This window comes from Lacerta agilis, chromosome 17 (genome assembly GCF_009819535.1).
Source record: "Lacerta agilis isolate rLacAgi1 chromosome 17, rLacAgi1.pri, whole genome shotgun sequence".
Classification (NCBI taxonomy): domain Eukaryota; kingdom Metazoa; phylum Chordata; class Lepidosauria; order Squamata; family Lacertidae; genus Lacerta; species Lacerta agilis.
In genome coordinates, this window is record NC_046328.1 from 26,529,522 (window position 1) to 26,554,548 (window position 25,027).

General features: G+C 48.6%; 1 protein-coding gene across 1 annotated transcript; it reads right to left on the bottom strand.

Annotated features, from left to right (window-relative positions):
• Positions 1-6,077: 6,077 nt before the first annotated feature.
• On the bottom strand, positions 6,078-16,983 carry OVOL1 (ovo like transcriptional repressor 1). Its single transcript, XM_033136326.1, has 4 exons — positions 16,868-16,983; positions 7,799-7,989; positions 7,251-7,437; positions 6,078-6,391 (listed from the first exon to the last, which is right to left on the bottom strand). Exons 1-4 carry the CDS (start codon positions 16,965-16,967, stop codon positions 6,093-6,095), a joined length of 777 nt encoding a protein of 258 aa, XP_032992217.1. The 5' UTR covers positions 16,968-16,983; the 3' UTR covers positions 6,078-6,092.
• Positions 16,984-25,027: the final 8,044 nt, after the last annotated feature.

A 25,027-nucleotide genomic window follows, 5' to 3' on the forward strand; every position in this document is an offset into this window, starting at 1 on the left:
GGAGAGCCAGAGAGATGTGGAAGAAAGTGCAGCAACAGCCGGCAGAGATTTGTAACTGTTCTCATTTGGGGTTAGGAATGTGTCAATCATGTGCCACGACCACCCCTCAATCCCCCCCCCCAAAAGCTTGCTGGTCACTGGTCACCAAAACAGTGTAGATTGAAGATTTGCCTAACCAGGGTGTTCTTTAGAGGAATGGTTGGTGCTCTGCAGTAGTAGTAGTAGTAGCAGTAATAATAATAATAATAATAATAATAATAATAATTATTATTATTATTATTATTATTTATACCCCACCCATCTGGCTGGGTTTCCCCAGCCACTATGGGCGGCTTCCAACAGAACATTAAAATGCAATGATCTATTAAACATTAAAAGCTTCCCTAAACAGGGCTGCCTTCAGATGTCTTCTAAAAGTCTGGTAGTTGTTTTTCTCTTTGACATCTGGTGGGAAGGTGTTCCACAGGGCGGGTGCCACTACCGAGAAGGTCCTCTGCCTGGTTCCCTGTAACTTGGCTTCTCATAGCGAGGGAACCGCCAGAAGGCCCTCGGCACTGGACCTACGTGTCCAGGCAGCACGATGGGGGTGGAGACGCTCCTTCAGGTATACTGGACCAAGGCCTTTTAGGGCTTTAAAGGTAAGCACCAACACTTTGAATTGTGCTCGGAAACGTACTGGGATCGTACAGCAGTGCTGTGGATCTGGTGGTTATGCGACACCAAAGTTCAAAGTCGTAAGTGCCATCCCATTGCTTATGTGGCATGACGGTGCATAGAAGGGGTCGGGGTGCATGCAAGTTTCTGGAGGAGAAGTGAGTCAGCAAAAAAACAGAGTGCAAGAGAGTAAAAGATATGCATGAATTTAAATAAAGCGTGAGGAACCTCAGGCCAGGGGGAGGTTGCGGCCCCTTAAGCCTCTTGATATGGCCCTCTATCAGACCCTCCAAGTGTCCCTATTTTCCAGGGACAGTCCTGGTTTTTCAGAAGCCGTCCCTGTTTCTGATTTGATCCTGGAATGTCCTGCTTTTCCTTAGAAAGTCCCTATTTTTATTGGATAAATGTTGGAGGGCATGGAGTTGCATGACCCCCGAGCCAAGGAGATAAGTAACTACGGTATACTGGTTTTTTGTGCAGCGTCTCCAGAGTTCTGCTGTCTGCACAGCTCAAGCAAGAAATCCTCAGGTCAGCAGCAGCACTCAGTGGTTCCACCGAAGGCATCTCGAGAGCCAAATATAAAATGTTCCGATTTCAATTAAGTGCCAAAAGGTTGCAACTACATCCTCATTACTTGTGTACGCTCCCATTACAAGGGACATATGAGTTGTCTGCATCGCTGACCAGCGTTTGGACTCTGCTCTCCAACGTCAGTGGAATAAGAATTTAAGTACCAATGAAGGGACAGACATCAACTTCGGGGAAACCACACAGGCAGGGGGGAAACCTTCACCCAAATCCTGGAATTTAAATCGGGTCACTAGTTTCTTGATGCCCATGGTCAAAGTTGAGAGGAAAGATAGGGAGCGTTTTCAGCCCAAAGGAGCACAGGAAACTGTTGTATTGTCTACTGTTGTATTGTCTACACCAGGGGTCAGCAACCTTTTTCAGCAGGGGGCCGGACTATATTTTTTGGGGGGAAATGAACAAATTCCTATACCCCATAAATAACCCAGAGATGCATTTTCAATAAAAGCACACATTCTACTCATGGAAAAACACCAGGCAGGCCCCACAAATAACGCTGAGATGCATTTTAAATAAAAGGACACATTCTACTCATGGAAAAACACACTGATTCCCGGACCATCCGCAGGCCAGATTGAGAAGGTGATTGGGCCGCATCCGACCCACGGGCCTTAGGTTGCCTACCCCTGGTCTACGCGGACTGGAAGCAACTCTCAAGACTGGCTACGTGAGTGTTCCTCTCACAACGAAGAGGCAACATTTCTAGATTCCCTAAATGACTGTGCTTTTGAACAGCTGGTTCAGAAGCCAACCGGAGGGAAGGCAACCCTGGACTTCATATTGAGTGGCGCTCAGGACCTGGTGTGAGATATCAGTGGGATTTCTCCAAACCCTACTTGGAGATGCCACTGGGGACTGAACCCAGGGCTTCTGCCTGCTCTGCCAATGAGCCACTGCCCTCCCACAAGGACAGTGTTGCCTCATGCATAGTTTTGCACCGACATCATGCCAGAGGTGGACAGGGGGCCGAAGACAACAAGTAGATGAAGCAACGGTGTCTTCCAGCCACCCAACAGTCCAAGCTTTCTACACGCATGCCTCCCTCCACTTTGAGGACACATTCCAGTCAGGCAAAAACACTTGGGGAGCAGAGCTGCTGAGGGGTGTGGCCTGCTGAGGGGCGTGGCACTGTGAGAGTTCCAGGGGCCAGGCAGAGAGGTCTGGAGGGCCACATTCAGCGCTGAAGCTGATGTTCCCCATCCCTGACATTCCCCATGCCTGATCTATGGGTTGAATTTGCACAGGAGTAAAAGCAAAATTTCTGAAGCCTGAAATGCTATTTTCTGTTTTTTTTTTCAGATGCTCCAGATATCTGCTGCCACAAGTGTCATCTTAGAACATACCATTGCAATCGGCGTGCGAGAGAAAACTTGCAGTTGGTGTGTGGTATTTGTAGTTGTTCTAAGTGCTTGTCTTAGAAAGTAATCTTCAAAATCCACTGCATATTATGTAATATCTGGGCACCCTCTGCTGGCCACAGCAAGTATTCCATGTGCAGGTTTTAATGTCAAAATAGTAGTTGAGGAATGCAAATCTCACCAGTCTGTCTCTTGGCAAATAGAATTGGTCTTGGGAAGGGTTAAAAGCAACATGTCAACCGAAACACAACTTGCCTTCAAAAATTCACACTTCCCCAAATTTTGTGGTGAAGCTCTCCAACAAAATCATGTTCTCTGAGCCACTTTTAAAAAGCAAAGATTAGAAGAGGTTTCCGCCTGTCAATGTCATTCATTTCAGATCCTCAGACAAAATAGATTTTATATATGTGTGTATATATGTGTGTGTGTGTGTGTGTGTGTGTGTGTGTATATATATATATATATATATATATATATATATATATATATATATATCTCCACACAGTGTATATATGTGTGTGTGTGTGTGTGTGTGTGTGTGTGTGTGTGTGTGTGTATCTATCTATCTATCTATCTATCTATCTATCTATCTATCTATCTATCTCCACACAGTCCTTCTTTCCTCTGCTCCCTAAACTGTTTAACCAGGAGGGAGTGTTTAGCTAAGTGTAAGGAACAGTTTCTGACTGGCTGTGTGTGCATTTACAACTTGGATTGTTCTTTGCAGATTGTTCTTTTCTGTCCAGACAGAAGAGGATACAAACCCAGTTTACAGTATAATGTGCCCTCATTTTAAAGAAGAAAAGAGCATGTGGCTCTTGGGCAAGCCGTCTCCTCCTCCTCCTCCATTTTCCTGGCAAAGCCGATCTAATTCTCAATGCCACCAATAACCCCAAAATCTGCTCTCCTTCCTTCATTGTTTCTCTGTCCCCCAAATTATTTTTATTCTCCCCCACTCCTCTCAAGGCATCTGTCTCCCCAACACCCTAACCCTGTCAAAAGGAGGTTGTTTAGTTAACTTTGCATAACATAAAACAATTATTTTCTGGTCTTCCCTCACTGCTCCCCTAGTTAAAAAAAGACACCTCAGCAAGAATTTTTATTCTGCCAAGAAACAAGAAGCACCAAGACTAGACTCCATAGGGCTTGTTTTAGAGTAAATCTCCTTGGGCTCACACTGATTTGTAAGCTTCTCTATTGATAAACTTTCTTGTGAAGAAAGCTGCTGCCACCCACCCATGCCTTAAAGGTGATATGTCAATTTATTCAATAACTAAATAAGAGTAACAAAACAGGTAGAAATGTGTGAAGGAAGGCCAGGCCAGGCCCACTCATGGGAGTGAAGATCTACATCAGAAATAAGGGGTGGAGGCAGCAGGTGATGCGTTCCTTGGAGGCCAGATCCAGCTTGTGGGCCTCAGTTTGGATCCAGAGCGAGACCCTTTGGGCCCAGCAAATGTAGCTGTAGCTTTCAGCCCTAGAGTTTTGCAGCCTTCACCAACCTGACGCCCTCCAGATGTTGTTGGTCTACAACTCCCATCTAGTGGAGGCACCAGGATGCTGAAGGCTGCTTTGTTGGAATCCAAAAACACAACGCACCCTACAGACTCGCAAAATATTCAGTTCCTTTATTTTCATTCATGAGAGGGAGAATCCTTGATTATGAATAATAATAATAATAATAATAATATAATAATAATAACATTAAAAATTCACAGGCCTGGCTCCTTTCCCAGCAGATCCGAGAAAGAAGACCAATATGTAAACAAGACTCACACCCTCATATAATTGACTTTATGCGCCGGCCCCATTAAGATGCTGACGTTGGGTTTCTACTGTTCCATCACACCTGCGTGGCAACAACGCACCAGGCTGGTCCAGTTACATTTGGCACCTAGGGCAGAATATCCCACAAGTGCCTCTCTCCCCCCCCCCCTCGCAATAAAAAATAATAATACAATTTACATTATTAACTTAAATAACTTTCACAATTTGCTGCCGTTTCATGACGCCCCAAATCAGCCAACCTACCCAACGATAGGGCCGGCCCTATAGCAGCTTAGCGCAGAGGTGTGACCGGGGCAGTTAACTCTGCCTATGGGATGCAATCACAGCCATGGCACAAAGGCACAACAGGATTTGCAGCTCCAGGTAGAGGCTGGTTGGCAGGCCAGAACGGGGACTCATACAGAGGCAGCCTCATGTTTAACATTTATTTCTTATGGTACACAAAGAGGGAAATCCATGTCTTAGAGGCTGCATCTGGTTCACAGAATCAGGAAAATGTGCAGCCACCCAAACCTCTGGATTCAACAGCTACATGTCTGTAGGAGGGACAGAGGCTGGACTGCCTCCTGTCAGGAATGCTGTAGCAGCACGTTTTCTGCACGGGTGGGGGCTGAGCTAGAAGACCTCTGAGGTCCCTTCCATGATTCTATGACTGTTGTGCAAAGAAAGAAGCCCTTTCCTGCACTATCTGCTTACTACTCTACTAAGGGTATGCTTTTTCATTTTTATAAAACCCATGAGATCACAGGGATGAGGAATCTGTGGCACCCCAAAAGTTGCTGGACTCCCTGACTCCTGAATTCAGTGACCTGGGGCTGATGGGAGTTGGGGTCCAACAACATCTCGAGGACCCCCCAGCTTTCCCAACCCTGTCTTAAGAGGGGTTTTCTTAAGGCACTCTTAGCATCGCTCTGAATAACAATGCAAAGTCCTAGGCCTGAGGCGTCCACATTGGCGTGGGGGGGGGTGACCACAGGGGCAATAGCCCCAGGTGCAAAATTGTTAGGGGCACAAAATTTCAACACCCAGTGCTGCTTCAATACAGCTTTGCACTTCCGTCGCTGGGCTCCATTGCAAACAGCTTCTCCATGCGAACCAGGAAGTGACCTCTCCAGACGACTCCTTTTTTTAATCCCTGCAGCTTCGATCTCCTGGGTGCTGTGGACTCCATTAGGCAGTTGAATGCGCATGTGTACTCCATCTATTTCCCTCCCACCCACCCACCCACTCCCTCCACGTGGCCCCGGGCGCTGGCAACCCACGCTACGCCACTGCCCACACAGCCAACCTCCCCTTCCATTCCCTCAAAATAACTGGGTTTTTGGAGGGCAGGTCCTTGGAGGAATTGAAGGCAAGAACTGGAAAAGTCTCGTTCCTGGGCCTGAAAAACCACTTTGAGTTCATGCTCCGGGTTTCGTTTTCTACACCGGCTCCTTCCTCCCAGAGGAAAAAAAAAAGGACATTCGACTTCATACTTCCAACATAGTCTCTTCTCCTTTTCCCTCTCGCTCTGTGCCACGATTCAAAATAAAAATGTCAGCCCTGTCTCCCGCTTGGAGAGACACCACCATAAGTAGTTCTGAGAATCCCTGAGCTAGGAAGAGGGTTGTGCTTGCCAGAGGGGGTGGGGGCACAGAGGGGTGCCAGAGGATTGCGGGACAGGGACTTCCTCCCCACCCGCGCGAGAACACTCAGGCGCACATTTCAGAGGCAAGGCCCCCCCTGCAGCAGGGTGGGTGCCACGCCAGCGTGGACAGCGGCAGCCGTCTTGCGCGTGGCCTTGCGCAGCAGTGGGCTGTCGGGGTGGCGTTCCTGGAGGTGGCGCAAGTGGCTTTCCTGGCTGTCGGCTGTGGAGCCGCACTCCTCGCAGACGTACAGCTTGGCGCGGCGCTCCTTGTAGGCATAGCTCTGCTGCACCCCATGGATCTTCTTCAGGTGAGACTCCAGCGAGCAGCGCTGGGTGAAAGCCTTGTCGCAGAGGTCGCATTTGTAAGGGCGGACGCCTGCAAGGAGTGGGCGACAAATGTCTTTTTTTTAGTGCACCGGTGGACACAAAACACACAGGCATTTGGGCGGGAGAAACAGTGCAATTGGAAAGCTTGAATGTGTTGTTTGAAACAATGAGATTATCAGAAAAAGAGTTAAGCACTTAAAAAAAAAGTTAATTAAAATCAATGACAAGCTCATGCATGTCTGGACAGGCTTGCATATACAAAAACAATTTTAGCAGGCAATGAAAAGGGCACAGGGAAGGCGCCTGCCTGGTATCAATAGGCGGGGAGTTCCGATGTGCAGGTGCTGGCACACTGAAAGACCTATTTCTTACAACAGCAGAATGTGCTCCACTTCCACACTTAAAGCAAACTTTCCAAATGGTATTAAAGCACCTTCTTCTTGGGCTAGGACCCCCTCTCATTTGTCTTTGGGCAGGCAGATCAGTAACTGCTGCAAAAAGCAGAGCACTTTTACGTGAACTCAGAAGGGTGTGGTACTTTTGCAGCTGCTACTGAACTAGGGCAGATCCATAAATGAATTGCTGCTGCATAGTAGAGAAGAGTAAGCGATTCCATAGGGGCAAGAACTAGCGAAGCAGCTCTCTCCAGTAGGTCTTGCCCCTATGAGGCAGTTGCAGAAGGTCCCCTCCTTCCCACAGCTGCCTAAGTCTACGCCTCTCCAGACTTTCCCCCAAGCAATCCGAGACTACACCAGCATGCCTGACTTTGCTCCTCCCGTTTCATGCCTCTCCTGGTCCTGGGAGACCAGTGGGGAGAGGAGCTTGTCGCAGCAGAAGGGGAAGACACCCGTGCTTCTTCACCAGCCTGGCTTAACTCTGCTCTCAAGTAAGAGAGAACCACAGCTCACCTGTGTGCGTCCGGACATGGCGCTTGAGATCAAAGGTGTCGTTGAAGCCCTTGTTGCAGTAGGGGCAGAGGTGGCGCTTCACCTGACTGTGGCATTTCAAGTGGCGGTTCAGCATGCGCTGGTAGGAGAAGCCCTTCTTGCAGTAGGGGCAGGAGAACTGCTCCCCGGGGCCGTCGCCTTGCGTCACCTGCAGAGAAAAGACGGTGGAATTGGCTTTGTGAGACTCACATGCACACATGGAGCCAGAGGGGGGCACGGGAAGCTGCCCTCAGATCGTGCAGATAAAATATACCTGATAGAATTCTACAGGATGGGGTATTAGTGTGAAAACAGTCAAGACCCAAGGATCCCCATGCACGCACCTCCAGGTGGTGGAGATGTCAGGCGCCTTCCTGGAGCTCAGGAATCTTCACTTGGTCGCAAATGGTCAGAAGCCGGGTGCAAAATGCGCCTGGCGCCTGGCTAATTTCGAACAAACCCTTCCCGCTAGCAGCCACCTGAAATCCCTTCAAACATAGGAGATCTCCCCCCTCTTAACAAGCTCATACCTTGATCTTGGGGTGCAAGAACCCCGGCTCTTCATCCTGAGGCACCCCACTTGGGACCTGGGCTGTGCAATGGGGCTGGGCGGCCGTGTAGGTGGAGCTCCGTATCGTCATGTCCAAGGGCATCGGGTATGACGGCGGCTCGGCCACTGAAGGCTCCAGATCCTTCCACAGGGCATAGCCGCCCAAGGAGACTGCGGGGTGGGAAAGGGAGTAGTCACTTCCACTGGTACAAGGACATAGAAACAGTCGCGCTGCATCCAGCCCAGCATTCACAGCGGATGCCCCAATAAGGAAGCCTGCACACAGAATCTGGGTGCTTGCCCTTCCCAGCTGCTGGCCTTCAGAGGGACATCCCTGCATCCGACAAAGGAACGTCTCACATTCAGCCAAAATCTCCTGTCCTGTAACTCAATCCCGTTAAGGAAGTGCCATCTTGTCCCATCCCACCCCCCAGATCAAGGTTTCCCAAACTTGGGTCTCCATGGATTAAGGCAGAGGATTTTAAACTGTGGTCACCAACCTGGTGCCCAGAAATCTCCAGCTAGTCGCAACTGGACCCACACCAGTAGCAAAATGCGCCTGGCGCCTGGCTAATTTCTAACACGGCCCGAGGGTCATCAAGTCCAACCTCCTGCAATGCAGGGATATCAACTAGAGCATCCATGGCATGTTGCTGGACCATTGGACAGACTGTTTGGGACTGGTTGGAGACAGAGTCCAAGAACACCGGAAAAGGCCGCAGGTTCGTTCCATTGAATTCAATGGGGATTATTCCCAGGTAAGGGGGTACAGGATCACAATATGCGCTCACTTAATCCTTAAACCAGTGATGGGGAACCTGTGCCCCATGCCACCGCAACGACAACTCCCATCATCATCCCCGATTAATATTCTAAAGTATTTTAAATGTGTTTGTGGGAAGGAGGGTGACTGTTTCATTGCTTCTGTTTTGACTATTTATTTGTGCTTTAACTTGTGTTTTTTATCTTGTGAACCATCCTGAGATCTTTCGATGAAGGGTGGTATATATAAATCTAATAAAAATAAATAAAAATAAATAAAAAATGGACATTGGCCATGCTGGCTGCAGCCAATGTGAGCCGGACTCCGAGAACATGCGAAAGGCTTCCTCAACCCTGCCCTAAAACTAAGGCCATGTACACACTGTATCTTTAAAACACATTTGAAGTACATCCTTTCCCTCAAAGAATTCTGGGTACTGTAGTCCCCCTCCCCACAGAGTTACAATTCCCAGCCTACAGAGTTACGATTCCCAAACTACAGCGGCCAGTGTTCTTTGAGGGGAATGAGTCTGCTCTGAATGTTCTTTAAAGGTGTACATAGCCTAACTTTAATTAAGTGGCTAATTAAGGAGTGGAATAAGTGGGTGCAATACTGAAAACACATGGAGGCAGGAAGCGTAGAATTAACACGTAACACCCATCTCTTCTCCCCCCCCCCCAAGGTGCTAGTCCTCATTACAGGAACACAACTGAAAATGTCACAGGGTTCCCTCTTCCATCCCACCTCCACAACCGACCCCCTTCCTTTCAGCTACCACTATCATCCTCACCACCCAGGGTCAGCTGTAACAGCAAGTAAACAGCTCAGAACCGGTTAACCGGGATGTTATTGGAAAGTCCAACCCAGCCCAGGTAGTTAATTAAGCGTTTCCGGGCCGGCGCCACAATTCCAGCTCCTGTCACCTGCCTGGGGGGGGGAAGCGGGGTGGGAGGGAGGGCACATGGCGCAATCGCGCTCCAACCAACTGGAAGCACATCGCCCAGCCTTCCCGTTCTTCTCGGCTCCGTTGGAAAGAGAAAGAACACCTCAGCACTAGGCGGCGGCCAAGTGGGAGTCTCCAAAGGCTCATGGCACAAGCCAGACTCAAAAGGCAACATGGAGACTAAAGATGCCCCAAGTCCAAGCTCTCCTCACCGGGGTTTGCAGAAAAGGGCTGATCAATGGCCAGCCAAAGGCTGATCAGTAGCCGAAATGAGGCTGATCAATGATAATTATATTAAAAGGGGGGGGGAAAGCTCAGGTAAAAGCAAAGTTTCATATTCACCTTGCAGATTGGAGAACCCATTTGTACCAAACTTTTTTTTAAAAAAGAAATTTATCTCCGCACATTTTCTTTGAACCACTTTCTTCGCACGGAAACAGTATTAAGTTTCATTTTTGATTTATCCGTCAAGCAGCCCGGAGTGAACTGGCAAGCTATTTGAAGCCTGTCAAATTTGTCAGGGTGTTTTTCTCTCTCTCCCCCCCCCCCACTTCTTTTAATTAAAAAGAGTTTGATGAAACTGTTTTGTTCCAAAGCAGTTGCAATTTGAAAGGAGGGTCTGGAACTTAAATCTCCCTGAAAAGTCACATCTCTTCCTTCCTTCCTTCCTTCCCACCCCCCTATATTAATTGCGGATATATGTGTCAGGGCTGGCTGCAGTTACCCAGCACCTCTGCACGTGCTCAGAGGCACTGTACCACCTGGCACATTCCAGAGCTGAACCAAGGTTCCAACTGAGCCGCAATCAAAGCTGCTGTTTTTCAAAGTTCCACAAAAAGGAGAGCAGTATGGTTATCAGTGGGGGGGGGGGGGAGACGAAGCAAGGAAGAGATCCAGTGTTGCAGTGGCCAGAGGGTTAGACTGGGACCCGAGACCAGGGTTCAAATCCCTGCTCAGCCATGAAACTCACTGGGCGACCTTGAGCCACTCACTGTCTCTCAGCCTAACCACCTCCCTCATAGGGCTGTTGTGAGGATAAAACAGAGGGGGGGGGAGAGAACTGTGTATGTCACCCAGGGGTGCCAACTTGAATAAAATATTTGGGGGGGGCAGGTAAACCCCACCCCGCATCGATCAGAAGACGCAGTGCGCACACACCATGTGAATGACAATGCCCATCAACTGGGGGGGGGGAGTCTCCTCAAATATTTTCGGGTTGTGTGTGCAAAGGGAAGGGACCTCAGCTCAACGCCACATTAACCACCCACCCCAGATCCTCAGCTTTCAATCCTTTAAAAAAAAAGTAATTTCTTAGTGTCTCTGAGCAGGTACAGAGTGCTTCTTTCGCAGCCCCCCCCCATATGCACAACTAGAACGTTTGGTTATAGCAACTCATTGCTGTGACTAGCAAAGTACCCAGCGTTATGAAAAGGGGAATGTGTGACTGGGACACGCTGGTCTCCCCTGTGGGAACACCGGCAGGAAGGGCCAAAGCACCCAATGCCAGCGACGGAAGGTAGTTTTAACCTCATCGTCACAGCGTCCTCCCTGACAGCTCATTATTTTAGCACCCTTCCCCCAACTTGGTGCCCTCCAGGTGTTTTGGGCTCCTCTCATCACCCTCTCCCCCAGGCAGCATGGCTGCTCTATTCTGTGGCCCGCCAGATCTTGCCAGGACTACAACTCCCATCATTCCTGACCACTGGCCATGCTGGCTGGGGCTGATGGGAGTTGGAGTCCAGCCACATATGGCAGGCCAGAGGCTCTCCAGCCTGGCTCTGTTGGGGGGGGGGGTGGAATGGCACAGGGCCTTCTTGGTAGTGGCACCCACCCCATGGAATGCCCTCCCATCAGATGTCAGGGAGATGAGTAACTATATAACCTTAAGACGACATCTGAAGGCACCACTGGAAAGCTTTTTAATGTGTAATGTTTTACAGACCCACCAAATGCCCCTATTTTCCAGGGACGTCCCTGATTTAGAGAACACGTCCCGGTTTCTTATTTGATCCCGGAATGTTCCACTTTCCCTCAGGATGCCCCTATTTTCATTGGAGAAATGTTGGAGAGTATGGAGTTATCTGACCACTGAGCCATCTGAAGGCAATCATATATCGGGATTTTTTTTAATGTTTAATGTTTTATTATGTTTTTAATACAGTGCTTTTCTGGGGGGAACGCAGGGGTACGCATACCCCTAAACATTTTGTGAATCTAAGTTTGGCCTCATTGAGGGACAATATTTCAATACGAGTAGGAAAATGAGAGTAGCCTTGAAACATGTTTTTAGAAAAAAGCACTGTTTTTATATATGTTGGAAGCTGCTCAGAGTGGCTGGGCCAACCCAATAAGATGTGTGGGCTATAAATGGTAAAATTATCATTATGGAATGGGATGTCCCAATTTTCATCAGAGAAATGTTGGAAGGTATGGTTTGATTATGTTTTTATATATGTTGGAAGCAGCCCAGAGTGGTTGGGGTAACCTAGTCAGATGGGTGGGGTATAAATAATAAAAAAATATTATTATTATTAGCTGTAATTGGGGAGGGGGCTAGATCAAATATCCTCATCCCTGGTGGCCCAGTAACTCACCCCAGCCCCAGCCCTTAATCTGCATAGCTCCGCCCCAGGTTCACTTTCTTGGTCACACTAGTATGTGACACAATTACAGGAGAGTGGGGTGGAGTGTCAGAATGTGGGACTTAAGAGAAGGCACGGTGTGGCTGTTTGTAGAGTAGCAGAGGCACAAACACAGGTCTCTGCCCCAGAGAGCTTGCAATCGAGATCAGGAAGGAGAAAACTGTGCAACCTGCAGATGTGATGGGATTTGAACTCCGCTACGGCTGATGGTGGTTGTTCTCCAACAACCTCTGAAGGAAGGCTACAGACCACTCTCCAGAGAGGGAGTGACCCCAGCCAAGCTACCTCAAAAGGCAGCATGGACTAGTGGTTAGAGTGTCAGACTAGGACCCCAAAGATTGGGTTCCAGTGCCTACTCAGCCATGAAGCACACAACTTCCTCTCAGCCTCACAGGGTTACTGCGAGGATAAAACGGGAGAGGCGGATATTTTATTTTCATGGTGGCTTCAAGGTGGTGTGCATGGTTGTCCCCCAGTTTATTCACACAACAACCCTGTGAGGTAGGTTAGGCTGAAAGACAGCAACTGGCCCAAAGTCACCTGCAGCAAGCGTCGTGGCTGAGTGGGGATTCGAACCCTGGTCTCTCAGGTCCTAGGCCAACACTCTATTCACAGAAACACACCCATACTACATACATCATGTGCACTAGTTTGAGCTCCTTGTAGAGAAGGCAGGATATTCAGGATATAGCAAAGTAATTGTGTGCCTCTCACACACAGCCTCAATTTCCCTCCTGTTATAACCCAAACTCCCCGCGGAAACACTTTGCAAGTGAACTAATACAGCTTATAGACAGATTAAAGGCAGGCTGTTTTCCTTTTGGTCCTCAGCAGAGGACCAGCAGGAACCAGTGGAATTCTTTTCCCCATGTCAGCACATTGGAATCTATTGAGGAAACCAGGAGCAGGCTTCCAGCATGATTAATTAAAAGCTAATTACAGACTCCCAAGTCAGGCTCTGTGATGCTTGCCAAGACAGACAGGGAGGTTTACGAGCAGAGCGCCAGGCGTCCGCCTAATTCCTTTGGGCTCCCCCTCCATCACCAAGCCAGGTTCCACCACCACCACCCCGCTCTCTTCATGACCACCCTGCTGCTCTCTGTGGCCTCATAGCCCTGATAGCCAAATGGAACCTCCAAAGTCAGGGGCAGTCTACCACTGAATACCAGTCACCAGGGGCTGGCCCCTGGAGGCTGGGCTAGATGGGCTTTTGGCCTGATCCGGCAGCAGTCAGGCTCTTCTTATGTTCCGTTGGTAGAGCATGAGACTCTTAATCTCAAGGTTGCGGGTTCAAGTCCCACATTGGACGAAAGATTCCTGGCATTGCAGGGGGTTGGACAAGATTACCCTCGCCGTCCCTTCCAATGCTATGATTCTGTCTCTTACGCACCTCAAGATTCTCCCACTACCCCATACAGTGTATATGCACCTGCCAATAGAGGATTATGCAGCACACATCTCATCAAAGATAAGTGTGAGTTGCAAAACCTACGCCACAAGTGGTGCCATTAGGGGGAGAAGCCCAGCGCCCCACTCAGTAGAATGACCAGGAATGCCCCCCCCCACAAAAACAAAACAACACAGAAGGGCTGGCTTGCCACATTCCAAAGTCAGTCAAGGAACAAACATTACTGTCTTAAGATGGGGCACCCTCCCCATGTAACCAGACTGTAAAATTACTTAACCACACCACCGTATTGCTGTAATAAATGTGCTTGTTTTTGAAGATGTCACAAGACTGCTGTTACCACAGACTAAAGCTGTGCACACTCCATATGTTTAAATCTCATGGGAACTGTAGTTTTACCCACACAAAGCTACAGTTCCCAGCATCCTTAACAAGCTAGCATTCCCAGGATTTGGGGGTGGGGGTGGGGAGAGGATGCGGCCAAACTGCGGGAGGCAGTGAAAGATAGGCGTGCTTGACGTGCTCTGGTCCATGGGGTCACAAAGAGTTGGACACGACTAAACGACTGAACTACAGATGATGTGCTTTAAATATATGGTGTGTACACAGCCTAGCAGAGCTACCCTTACGGAAATGATCTCATACAGTAATGTGGCTGCGTCAAGTTCAGGGTTCTTCTATTAACTTACAAACTTGGGTCCAGGATAACCTCAGGACCACCTGATCCCTTATCCTCCTGTCCAATCAATGAGATCTTCTTGTGGCGTCTCTGTTTGTGGTCTTAGATGAGGACCTTTCTGCTGCAAAAACCGTTTCAAGCAAGTTGTACAATGCCTGTTTTTGATTCCCCACCCCCACCCCCACCATCTTGTCTGCAGTTTTCGTTTTCAACACAGCATTACTCGATCAACTGTTTTATTGGTGGTGACACTCTATGATGAAAAGTGACCTATAATTATTGGAAGTAAAATGAAGTGACAAGCGTGTAGCAGCGTTCTTTAACCTTAGGTGCTCCCTGGATGTTGCCGGACTACAACTCCCACCATCCCTAACCGTTGGCTAAGCTGGCTGTGGTTGATGGGATTTGTAGTCCAACAGAAACTGGCGGGGAATGGACGACCAAGGCCAAAAAACACTGGTCTAGGGCGCAACTGCAAAGTAATTAGAGGGGAAAGTCAAGAAGATGCAGTTTCTTCCTCTCTGTTGCTTTCTCCCTGAAGGGAAGTGACACCCAGTAGTTACTGCACTAACCATCGTTCTGGACCCTGTATTAAGGAAAGGAGTAGAGCCTAGCAGTTAGGGCAAGAGGCTGTAATCCAGAGCTAACTCGCAGGGTTTTTTTTAATTGCAGAATGGTGAGCGGTGGAGGGTTAGGCAAAGGTTTCTGGTGTGTGTTAGTGGGAGGATTATCATGGGCATAGCCAGGAGTGGACGGGGGGGGTGTCAGCTGCCCTCCCCCCAAATCCAGTAAATAAAAATGTACTTAACTAACAGCTCGGTTCTGCCCTCCCCAAACATAAAGCCATAAATCCTAGCTACACCCATGAGGGTTATTTATTTAAAATATGTTATACTTTGCTTTTCTGCATGTTTCACAGCAGTAGGGCACGCAGAAATTCATTAGGCCAATCACACACACATTGGTGTGCACTGCTACGCACCCAGCTCAATTTCTGACTGTTGCATACCACTTCAGACTCCTGCAGTCTCTCTCTCTCTCTCTCTCTCTCTCTCTCTCTCTTTTTAAAGCAAGGGCTGTATTCAAATAAATCCTATTCAGAATAGGCCCATAGAAATCAATGGCCATGACTACAGTACCTTAAAGGCCGTTGGTTTCAGTGGGTTTACTCCAAGCAGGACTCAGCTCAGGGCCAGATTTAGGTTTGATGAGCCTCTAAGCTACTGAAGTTAATGGGGCCCTTTATATGTCCAGCTGTCCTTTGTCAACAACAAATTGCCGCTGTTTTTTGTGTTGAATATATGCTATACGGTAATTTATGGACCTAATAGGTATCTAAAGCCATTTGCACATAACAAAATATGTATTTTATCCAAGTAATTGTTGAACTGAAATACAATTAAGAAGTATATTAATAGTGAAATAATTATTAAGCTCTAACATAAAATGATTGGGGCCCTATTACTTACATCATAGGAGCCTACACAACACAAAACACTGTTGCTGTATGTAGGTTTTATTTCATTTGTTGTTTTTTATCTTATATTTTTGAAATGTAAATCCAGGGTTTTTTTCTTTATTTTTGGGGGGCGCCCCCAAGAGAGTGCGGCCCTAAGTATATAGCTTGTTTAGCTTATATGTAAATCCGGCACTGACTCAGCTGGATACAGCCCTAGGCTGCCAAATTAGTTGTATTTATTTATTTATTATTAATGGAGAAAATATTGCAGAAACTCAAATGTTTATGCCTTTTTTAAAAATCAGATCGTTTAACCCCAAATCACCACAACTCCTCCGGACGGTACTGGCAGAAACACCGACACCTCAATCCGTAGCACGAAGCGAGGCTTTAACTAACTTCTAAATCTGCTTGTTTGCATTTGTTTAATTAGCGTGGGAGCAGCAAGAGCGGCGTCCGGAGCGCCCAATCCCATCGTAGAAAAGGCGCCGCCGCCGCCGCCCTTTGCGCCTCGGTCTTCCCTGCCAACCAACCAGCCCCATCGCCGGCGTGTTTAAACGCCGCACACTGTGAGCGAGCGGAGCCTAGTCGCGCATAACTGCCCTTTCCCAGCATTCTCGGGCGAGTGGCAGGTCTGGATGGCCCGGCGCGCCGCGCAGGTGCGATCCGCTCCAAGAAAAGGTCTGTGTGGGAGTTGCGATGAGTAAGGCAGCGATTCCCTTGTTTTGCCTTGAGGTGATTCATGGGGAACCGAGTTATGATCTCCTGCTGCTGCTGCTGCTGCTGCTCCTCCTCCTCCTCCTCACCCACCGCGCTCCCCCTTCCTCCCAGTTTCCCCTCACACACCCCTCCTTCCTCCAGGAAACGAAGTGGGTGGGGATCGGAGCCTCTCCGGAATGCGCCTGAGCCCCGAAGGAGCCTGTAAATTTGCCCTCCGACGATGGTGGCCGTTATGCGCCACCTGGTTCCGTCCTCTCCTTTCCTCCCCCACCCCCGGAGGCATTTTAATCTCTAAACCAGTTTTCTTTAAAAATCAAATAAATAATAAATAAATAAAATTTAAAACTCGCTCGAAAGCAAAGGGTTTTTTTTAATTCTAAAGCCGCGGCGGCCGTTGTTTCGCCGCACTCCAGATCCCTCTCCTCCAAGACTCACCTGGGACGTAGATCTCGCCTCTTTCTTCATCGGGAAGTTCGCTCCAATTCCTCTTGCCGGTAGAAACGCAAGTTTTCTTCACGAGGAAAGCTCTGGGCATCTTTGTTTTGGTGAGCGCTTAATTTTTTTAAAAAAAATAAATAAACCCCCGCAACTCCCCCAAAAATGGCCTCTTTTCCTTACTCCTGGCCCACTTCCTCTTCCCCCGCTACTTCAAGACAAAACAAAGCAAAAAAAAAAAAAAGGAAAAAAAGACCTATTAGTTTAGTTGTTTTCGTTATTAACGGGCGTCCATGGAACGTTCAGACAAAAAAGTTTCCCGGCGTTCTGCGGATGGAACGTTCAGAAACACAAAAAAGTTTCCCGGCGTTCTATGGATGGAACGCCCGCGCGCCGAACGTTCCAAAGCCGCTAGGTTTCGCGAGTCCCCGGGAGCCGGTTCGTCTTTGGCGCGCCGGGCTGAACTCGAGAGGGTCAAGGTACAGCGAGCAAGGTGGGAGGGAGCCGGCGAGGCGAACAGGTTAAGTCCCTCACACTTCGCCGTCTCTTTTCCACCTCCACCTCGTCTGGGCAGCGGGTAAGTTGCGCGCTCGCAGAGAAAGTCGCAGTTGTTGCGGGGGGGGATGCTTTTTCCTCCACCCCAACGAGACGCGAGTTCGGCTGTTTGCGCCAGTAGAATGAGAGACTCTAGCAAAACTCGTCCCTCTCCTTGCCTCTAATTAGATCAGATGTTTGGGGGTGTGGTGGGGATGGCGCATGCGTTTGGAAATAACGGTGTCCTTACCTTTTGTTACCTGGCTGCCAAACCGGTTTGAGAGGGGGAAGGAGGGGGCGGGTGCTTAAAGCACCCACGATTTTCCAGGATGGCGCCTGGGTTTGGCTGTTGTTTCCCCACGCACACATTTCTGGGGGGGGGGGGGATTCGGTTTTTTATGCTCCTCCTCTGACATTTCTTCCTAAATTGGTGGGAGAATTTGCCCCCCTTGTCCCTCCCATGAACCCATATCCTATAATCCAGATATTTTGTATTGTACATTAGTTTAAATGTTCTTGTTTGCAATTGTTTTTATGTGTTGCACTAAGTCACTTTCAGACTTTTTTTTGGTAGCAACCCACTAACCAAACAAACAAACAAACAAACCCAGATTCTCAGTTTTCACCTAAAAAGGAAAAAAAAAAGAGTAAGGCCACCGTACATTTAAAGCACATAGCTCTCTGCAGAGAATCCTGGAAGCTGTAGTTTCCTAAGGGCGCTGGGAACTGTAGCTCTGTGAGAAGGTATACTACAGTTCCCATGGTTCTTTGGGGGAAGCCATGTGCCTGCTTTTTTCGGGGGGGGGGTGGCATTTGTGGAACCTGAGATAAAGTGTGCAAGCACTAGTCCCCTAATTTGCTGGAAAACCAGGCTACACCACCACCAGGAAAAATCTCTGTTCTTAATTTAGGAATAAACGAAAATAAAAGGTGAGGTTTACTTGGGCGGAGGGGGGAAACCATGCATATGTGCTGTCTTATCAATATTCTCCCCTCCAGCCCCACCCAAAGAAAAGAGGAACCAACCAAGGGATTTGGATAAGGGAAAAAGGCTGGGAGGCGAGAGTGGGTCAGGGCTGCATTCTCCCCAGCCCCCTTTCCTCCCTACCTGGAATGGGAAACTTCAGTAAACACAGAGAACAAAGCTCAGTCAAACAATTGAAGGGGGGGGGGGGAGGGAGAGAGTTCAGATGCACTGATCCCAAGCAAAGGCCATGGGAGGGGGTGGAATTTGGGATCGGTAGGGTCTGTTTCAAGGGGGAATCAAAGGAGACTTTTGAAATAATCAAGGATTGAATCAATGCTTTCCCATTATGCTATGCTCCCCACATGGATTGAGTGGCACTGTAAGTGTCTGGATCACCCCCTCCCCATCCTATTCGTGCCCCCCACCTCCTTGGCTGGGCAATGAATAGTTAGGCCAGTGGTTTTCAACCAGAGTGCCAGGGCACCCTGGGGTTCCGTTCAGTGATGGTCAGGGGTGCCATGGGCAACACTGGCCTCTGCCCCTCTTTCCTTCCCTCCCTCCTCTGATGCCCCCTCTTGTCTCTGCCTCCCAAAGGCTTGTACAGCTACAGGTAGGTAGCTGTGTTGGTCTGCCATAGTCAAAACAAAATAAAAAATAGAAAAATCCTGCCAGTAGCAACTTAGAGACCAACTAAGTTTGTTCTTGGTATGAGCTTTCATGTAGTGTGCATGCACACGAAAGCTCATATCAAGAACAAACTTAGTTGGTCTCTAGGGTGCTACTGGAAGGATTTTCTTATTTTGCTTGTACAGCTGTTTGTTGTAGCAGCACTGGCTACAAGATCCTCAGGTGAATGGTGCCTCTGGGGCTGGGCAGGGAGTGCTTCTCAGGCCCCTGAGGGGCAGTGTGAGGAGGCACCTCTCTTTGGGGAGGGGGAGCAGCTCAGAGACCAGGAGTGGCAACAGCGGCTGCCCAGAGGACTCCCAAGGAGAGGGGAGAGGTGAGGAGGAGGCTGAGGGGACACTCCACAAAGGAGGGTGTTCGAAGTGGGGTGAGAGGCTGCCAGTTCTGCAGGCAGGAGGTGACATAACTGGGCTCCTGAGCCCCACAGGGGTGCCGCAGAAAGAAGGCAGTTGGTCAAGGAAGCCCTGGACTCAAAAAGGTTGAAAACCTCTGAGTTAGGCAATCTGGTGCCCTCCAGGCATTCAGGACTAAATCCAATCAGCCCAGCCCAGCTGTGGGAGACTTAATTCAGAGAATCCGGAGGGTGTGAGACTGGCAAAGGTTGAACAATAGCATCAATAGCAAACACAAGGCCTGGAAAATCATTGAAGTCCAGTACATTTGATGGGTTTCTTGTTCTTGGGATTTTTTTGGGTTTATTTTTATTTTATTTTATTTTTGCTTTTTTATTGTTTTGGCTACTGCTTCCTCTGAGACTAAACTTTCCCAAGTCCAGTTCTGCAATCTCAAAAAGAAAATCTTCAGTCACAGGTCCTGTTTGTGCCATGTTAGGAAGTAACAGTGCAAGCCTAACACCGTGTCTATTTAGTCACATTGACACCATATATTCAAAGCGTTCCTATACCTTGTTAAATGACCCCCCCCCCAAAGAATCCTGGGAACTGTTAACAGTGCTAATAGCTGACCCCCTCAGAAAGCTACAATTCCCAGCACCTTTAACAAGCTACAGTTCCCAGAAAATATATAGGGGGGGACTGTGGCTATTAAAGTGGTATAAGATTGCTCTAAATACAGCAGGGGTGGCCAACTTCCAAGAGACTGCGATCTACTCACAGAGTTAAAAACTGGCAGTGATCTACCCCCTTTTGGGGGGTTCAGGTCAAAGTTGTTCAGCTTTTTTTTTTTTAGAAAGGAAATCCCTGTTTTGGGGGGTTCATGTAAAAGTTGTTGAGCTTCTTTAGGGAGGAGGAAAGCGACATTGAGCTTTTTTTTTTAGCAAGGAAAGCCCTGTTTTTGGTGGTTCAGGTCATTTTAGGGGTGCAGGGCAAAGATGCTGAGTTTTTTTAGGGGAGCCAAAGTTTTTTAGCTTCTTTGGGGGGAGCCACTGATCTACCGGTGATCTACCACAGACGTCCGGTGATCTACCGATAGATCATGATCCACCTGTGTTGGCCATGCCTGAAATACAGTATGCAGGGTTGATGTGACCCCAATGCCTAGGAATCTTCCTTCCGAGTAAGCATGCATTGAATCAGGATGCAAGGCTTTGGGTGCATTGCCCCAGAGTGTTGGGGGTTTTTTTGTTTTTGTTTTTTTACAGCAAACCGATTACATTGTATGAAATTATAGGAGGTAACTCCAACTTTGCATTCCTTGATGGTTGCGTACCTTGGCCACCCTCCTTTTGAATAACGTTTCCCCCACCTTTTGTCATAGCTGTCGTTAATCGTTGGACCCCAAAGACGCTGCAGCCTTCCTTGGAAGTAATAGAAGTCCTGTGACATTGAAACAAGGCTTCCCTTCACACTTGGAATACTGTGCCGTGGATAGTTCTGGGCGCCTCACCTCAAAAAGGCCCTGGAAAAGGTTTGGAAAAGGAAATAAAGTGTACCGAGTGTGTGTCACTTTGACCATAGAACTAAGAAACGATAGCTGAAGAAGAATAAATGAAACAGGGCCTTGTCCTGGAGTTAACAATCGTCGTAACTGGAATTTGTTTTATACTTTCAACAACAAAAATAGAGAAAACTATTGTTTATTACCGTCCTGGCCTGAGTCCTTGCAACCTTTCTACTTTATTTCCTGTATTCAGAAGGTTTGGAAAAGGGCAACACCAAGGAGGTGGCGGAGAGTAACTCCCCCTGCGAGGAAAAGTTATGACATTTTGGGTGGGCGAAGCAAGAGGGGTGCAAAATGTAGCATGGTTTGGAAAAATGTGGCTAGAGTGCCGTTTCGCCGCCTTACATAAAACTAGAACTCGGGGGCATCCAATGGAGTGGGCTGTTGGGAGATTTGGGACAGAGAAAAATGACTTGCAGGTGAATTGCAGATAGATCCACCCCATACATTCATTCAAAGCACATGACTTATCCCAAAGAATCCTGGGAACTCGTTAAGGGTGCTGGGAATTGTAGTGTGGTGGGTGGGAACTACAGTTCCCACAATTCTTTTTTTTGGGGGGGGAGTCATGTGCATGGATGTGCTTAAAATGTGTGGGTGTGGGTCTGCTGGTGGCATTTGCTCGCACAGTGATGGCCACCGACTTGGGTGGCATTAAAAGAAGATTGGACAAACTGGTGGGCGATAAAACTGTCGGTGGCGACCAGCCACAGTGGCTAAGTTGCTCTCCACTGTTGGAGGCTGTTTGCCTCTGAATCCTGAGCCTGAAGATGAAGATTGTAACCTTTCCTCATAGGGGAGTTGCTTGATACCCGGTAGCAGTCGAGGCAGCCCCAAGTGGGGTACTTCCTGCAGCTGCAACACCTTGACAGGTCCCCCACGCAGTCACCCCTGGATCCTGCTGCATGCAGGCACCTGCAGATGTGGTTCTGTGCTGATTTCCCAACCCCTTACTTTCAGCCTCAGGGGTGGGGTTTGCTTGCCAGGTAAGGCTAGGTTGGGGGCCCTTTGGACAGTTCCCAGCTGTCTGTCACCCTTGGAGGCAAAATTTAATTTCTCAAGGATTCAACACTTTAGAAAGTCTTTCTGTCTGTCCCAGAACCCATTCCTTCTCATCTCAGCTGGTTAGAGCATGATCCTCATAACACCAAGGTCACAGATTCGATTCCCCACAAGGGGCAGCTGCCTATTCCTGCATTGCAAGGGGTTGGACTAGATGACCCTCGGGGTCCCTTCCAACTCTATGACTCCATGAATCTTAGTGATGTGACAGAAAAACACTCTGCCCATGATCTGGGGCATGTTATTCTTTATTAGTATTCTGCATGTTTCAGCACATAAACCCAGAAGACAGGGTTTGGGAGGTTGTGCTAGTGATTAAAACCCAGCTCTGAGCTGGGAAGTCCCAAGTTCAAATCTTGACGCAGCCACAGCTTTCACGAGATGACTTTATTTATAGATTGCATCTATGTCCTCCACCTTTCATCCAAGGCAGCTTTATTTATATATTTCATGAAATTAATACACTGCCATATTGTAAGGGGGGGGCCTCAAAGCTTTTTGCAAAAAGATAAAACAGTAAAATCAAGAAAAATTGACAGCCTTACCTTTATAAGACATACAGAAGTTAAAATGCTAAAACAGATTAAAATACAGGATGCAGCCTGAGGAGAATTGCTTGTCCAATCTCTTACAGGTTGTCCAGTCTCTTCCACCAGCCCTGGTGGATGGTGGGTGGAATTAAAACACCCCTTGAGACGGCTCCATGGATGTTCGATGCTCTTGTTGCAGTGCCTAATGCAGCTGTTTTTGGACTACAATTGCCATCATCCCTGACCACTGGTCCTGCTAGGGATGATGGGAGTTGTAGTCTAGCAACAGCTGGAGACCCAAGTTTGGGAAACACTGGTCTAATTCATCACATGGAGTTCGTCCTGTTTGTGCCAGAAATGGGTGAGATCCAGCGTAGTCCTACTCAGAGCAATAGATCCATTCTCTGGGTGCTCCGCACAGGTAACTCACAAGTTGTTTGCGTTTAACTTGTGTGAATTCAGCTTTACACACTGGGCCCCCCCCCCCAAAAAAAATGAAAAATGAAAAAAGTGAAAAGGGGGCAGAAAGGGGGTGGGCATCCGGGGGGGCGGCACTTCTGGCAATCCCAACCTCCATATAACCCAATGTGTTTTGACTATACACTTTGCGCTTTGGGTACAATCCCTCAAACATAATCCCTGCATAAATTGAGAGTTGCCTGTCCTCTGAGCATGACCAAAGTTGCATATCCTTCATTGTCTGCTGTGGATTAGTGCAGCTGGTAGGGGCGAGTAAAGATTAGCAGGTTCGAAGCACCTTTTCTAACCTCCCTCTCTCCCCTCCCTAAGTTAGATTGGGATCCCATCCTCCTGCAGCTTGTGGCTTGGCTCATCATCTCTCCAGCGGTTGACCTGCTAGCAGTGGCTCAACATGGGCAATTTTGGGTTCTGATGTCTCCTTGAACTCCAAACAGGCCTTGGTGGAAGAAAGAGAGGGGGGTTTGAGTGTGTGCAGAAACCTTCCTCCTGTAAAAAGCTAACATTTAATTCATTGCTGTGCCCACTTTTGCCTCTGGCCCTGCCCCACCACTGCCATGTGGGCCCTGGGAGGTCACCCGATGGGGAATGCAGTCCTCAGGTTGAAAAAGCAGACTTTGACAGTCTTAATGGGTGGGCTCTTAGATCAGTGCTTCCCAAGCTTGGGTCTCCAGCTGTTTTTGGACTACAATTCCCACCACCCCTGACCACTTAGTCCTGCTGGCTAGGGATGATGGGAGTTGTAGTCCAAAAAAACAGCTGGAGACGCAAGTTTGGGAAGCACTGCTTTAGATGGTCATACTTCAAATGATGTCTCCCCCACCCCGCTGCAAGTTTTAGACATTTGTGTGCATTTATTCATAAAATCATAGAATTGTAGAGCTGGAAGGGAGCCCAAGGGTCATCAAGTCCAACCCCCTGCAGCACACTTCACTTCAATGTGGGGAAGGCTGCCCTTCTCCAGGTTGGCCCCTCCCCCGTGCCTACCCCAAAGTCCTCTCTGCGACAGCACCTCTGCTTACTAAGTGCGTTATTCCCTTCTTAGGACAGCAACATGCAAGGGGTGGGGAGCGCAGCAGTCGCTGCTTCGCCCTGTCTTTCAGGTAGGGGTGGTTTTTTGGTGTGATTTTGGATGCTGTTCAGCTCACACGTGAGCTTCCCAGAAGCTTCTGGCAGAGCCCCACCAGGGACAATAAACACTGGACTACACGTCCGTTTTGGTCTCGTCCAGCCACTCTTGATGTTCGTTCCAGCTGTTGCGATTTCGCAAGAGGAGGTGACTGGCTGTTCCTTGAGCCTGCCCTGAGTGCTGCTTCTTGTGTCGCTGTTTGCTGAAGTCTTTTGTCATCTATCCCTCTGAAAGAGAGAGAGAGAGAGAGGAGAGGAGGCCACTGATCTTGCTGGAAGGGTGGGGGGACCCAGGGTCGAAACTAGGCTTTATTTCTCCCGGGTCAAAGGCCCAGTTTGACACACGGAGACAGATACAGGTGGGTAGCCGTGTTGGTCTGCCATAGTCAAAACAAAATCGAAAATTCTTTCTAGTAGCACCTTAGAGACCAACTGAGTTTGTTCCTGGTATGAGCTTTCGTGTGCATGCACACTTCTTCAGATGCACACTTCTTCAGATACACGGAGACAGACACATTTTCCTACACACATACACAGGCTGGGAGCTTCAGTGACACCCCTCTGGAGGTTTCACCCAGGGCAAAAAACCCAGCTAGCCCCTCCCCACCCCACTGCTGCACTGGGCAACCTGTGTGTGTGCTTTTTTCTTCTCTCTCTCTCTCTCTCTCTCTCCCCCTTTCACTCCCAGCCTCCCCACCCATGGGCGTAGCCAGGATTTTAGTTAGGGGGGAGGAAAGGACTTTTGTTAGGGGGGTTAGAACCGGCGTGATTGGTCAGTTAGTTAAGTGTTTCTATTGTTTTACTTGATTGGGGGGGTGGAGGCAGCTGCCCCCCCTTGTGTGTGTCACCCCCCCCCCGCTACGCCCATGTCCCCACCTG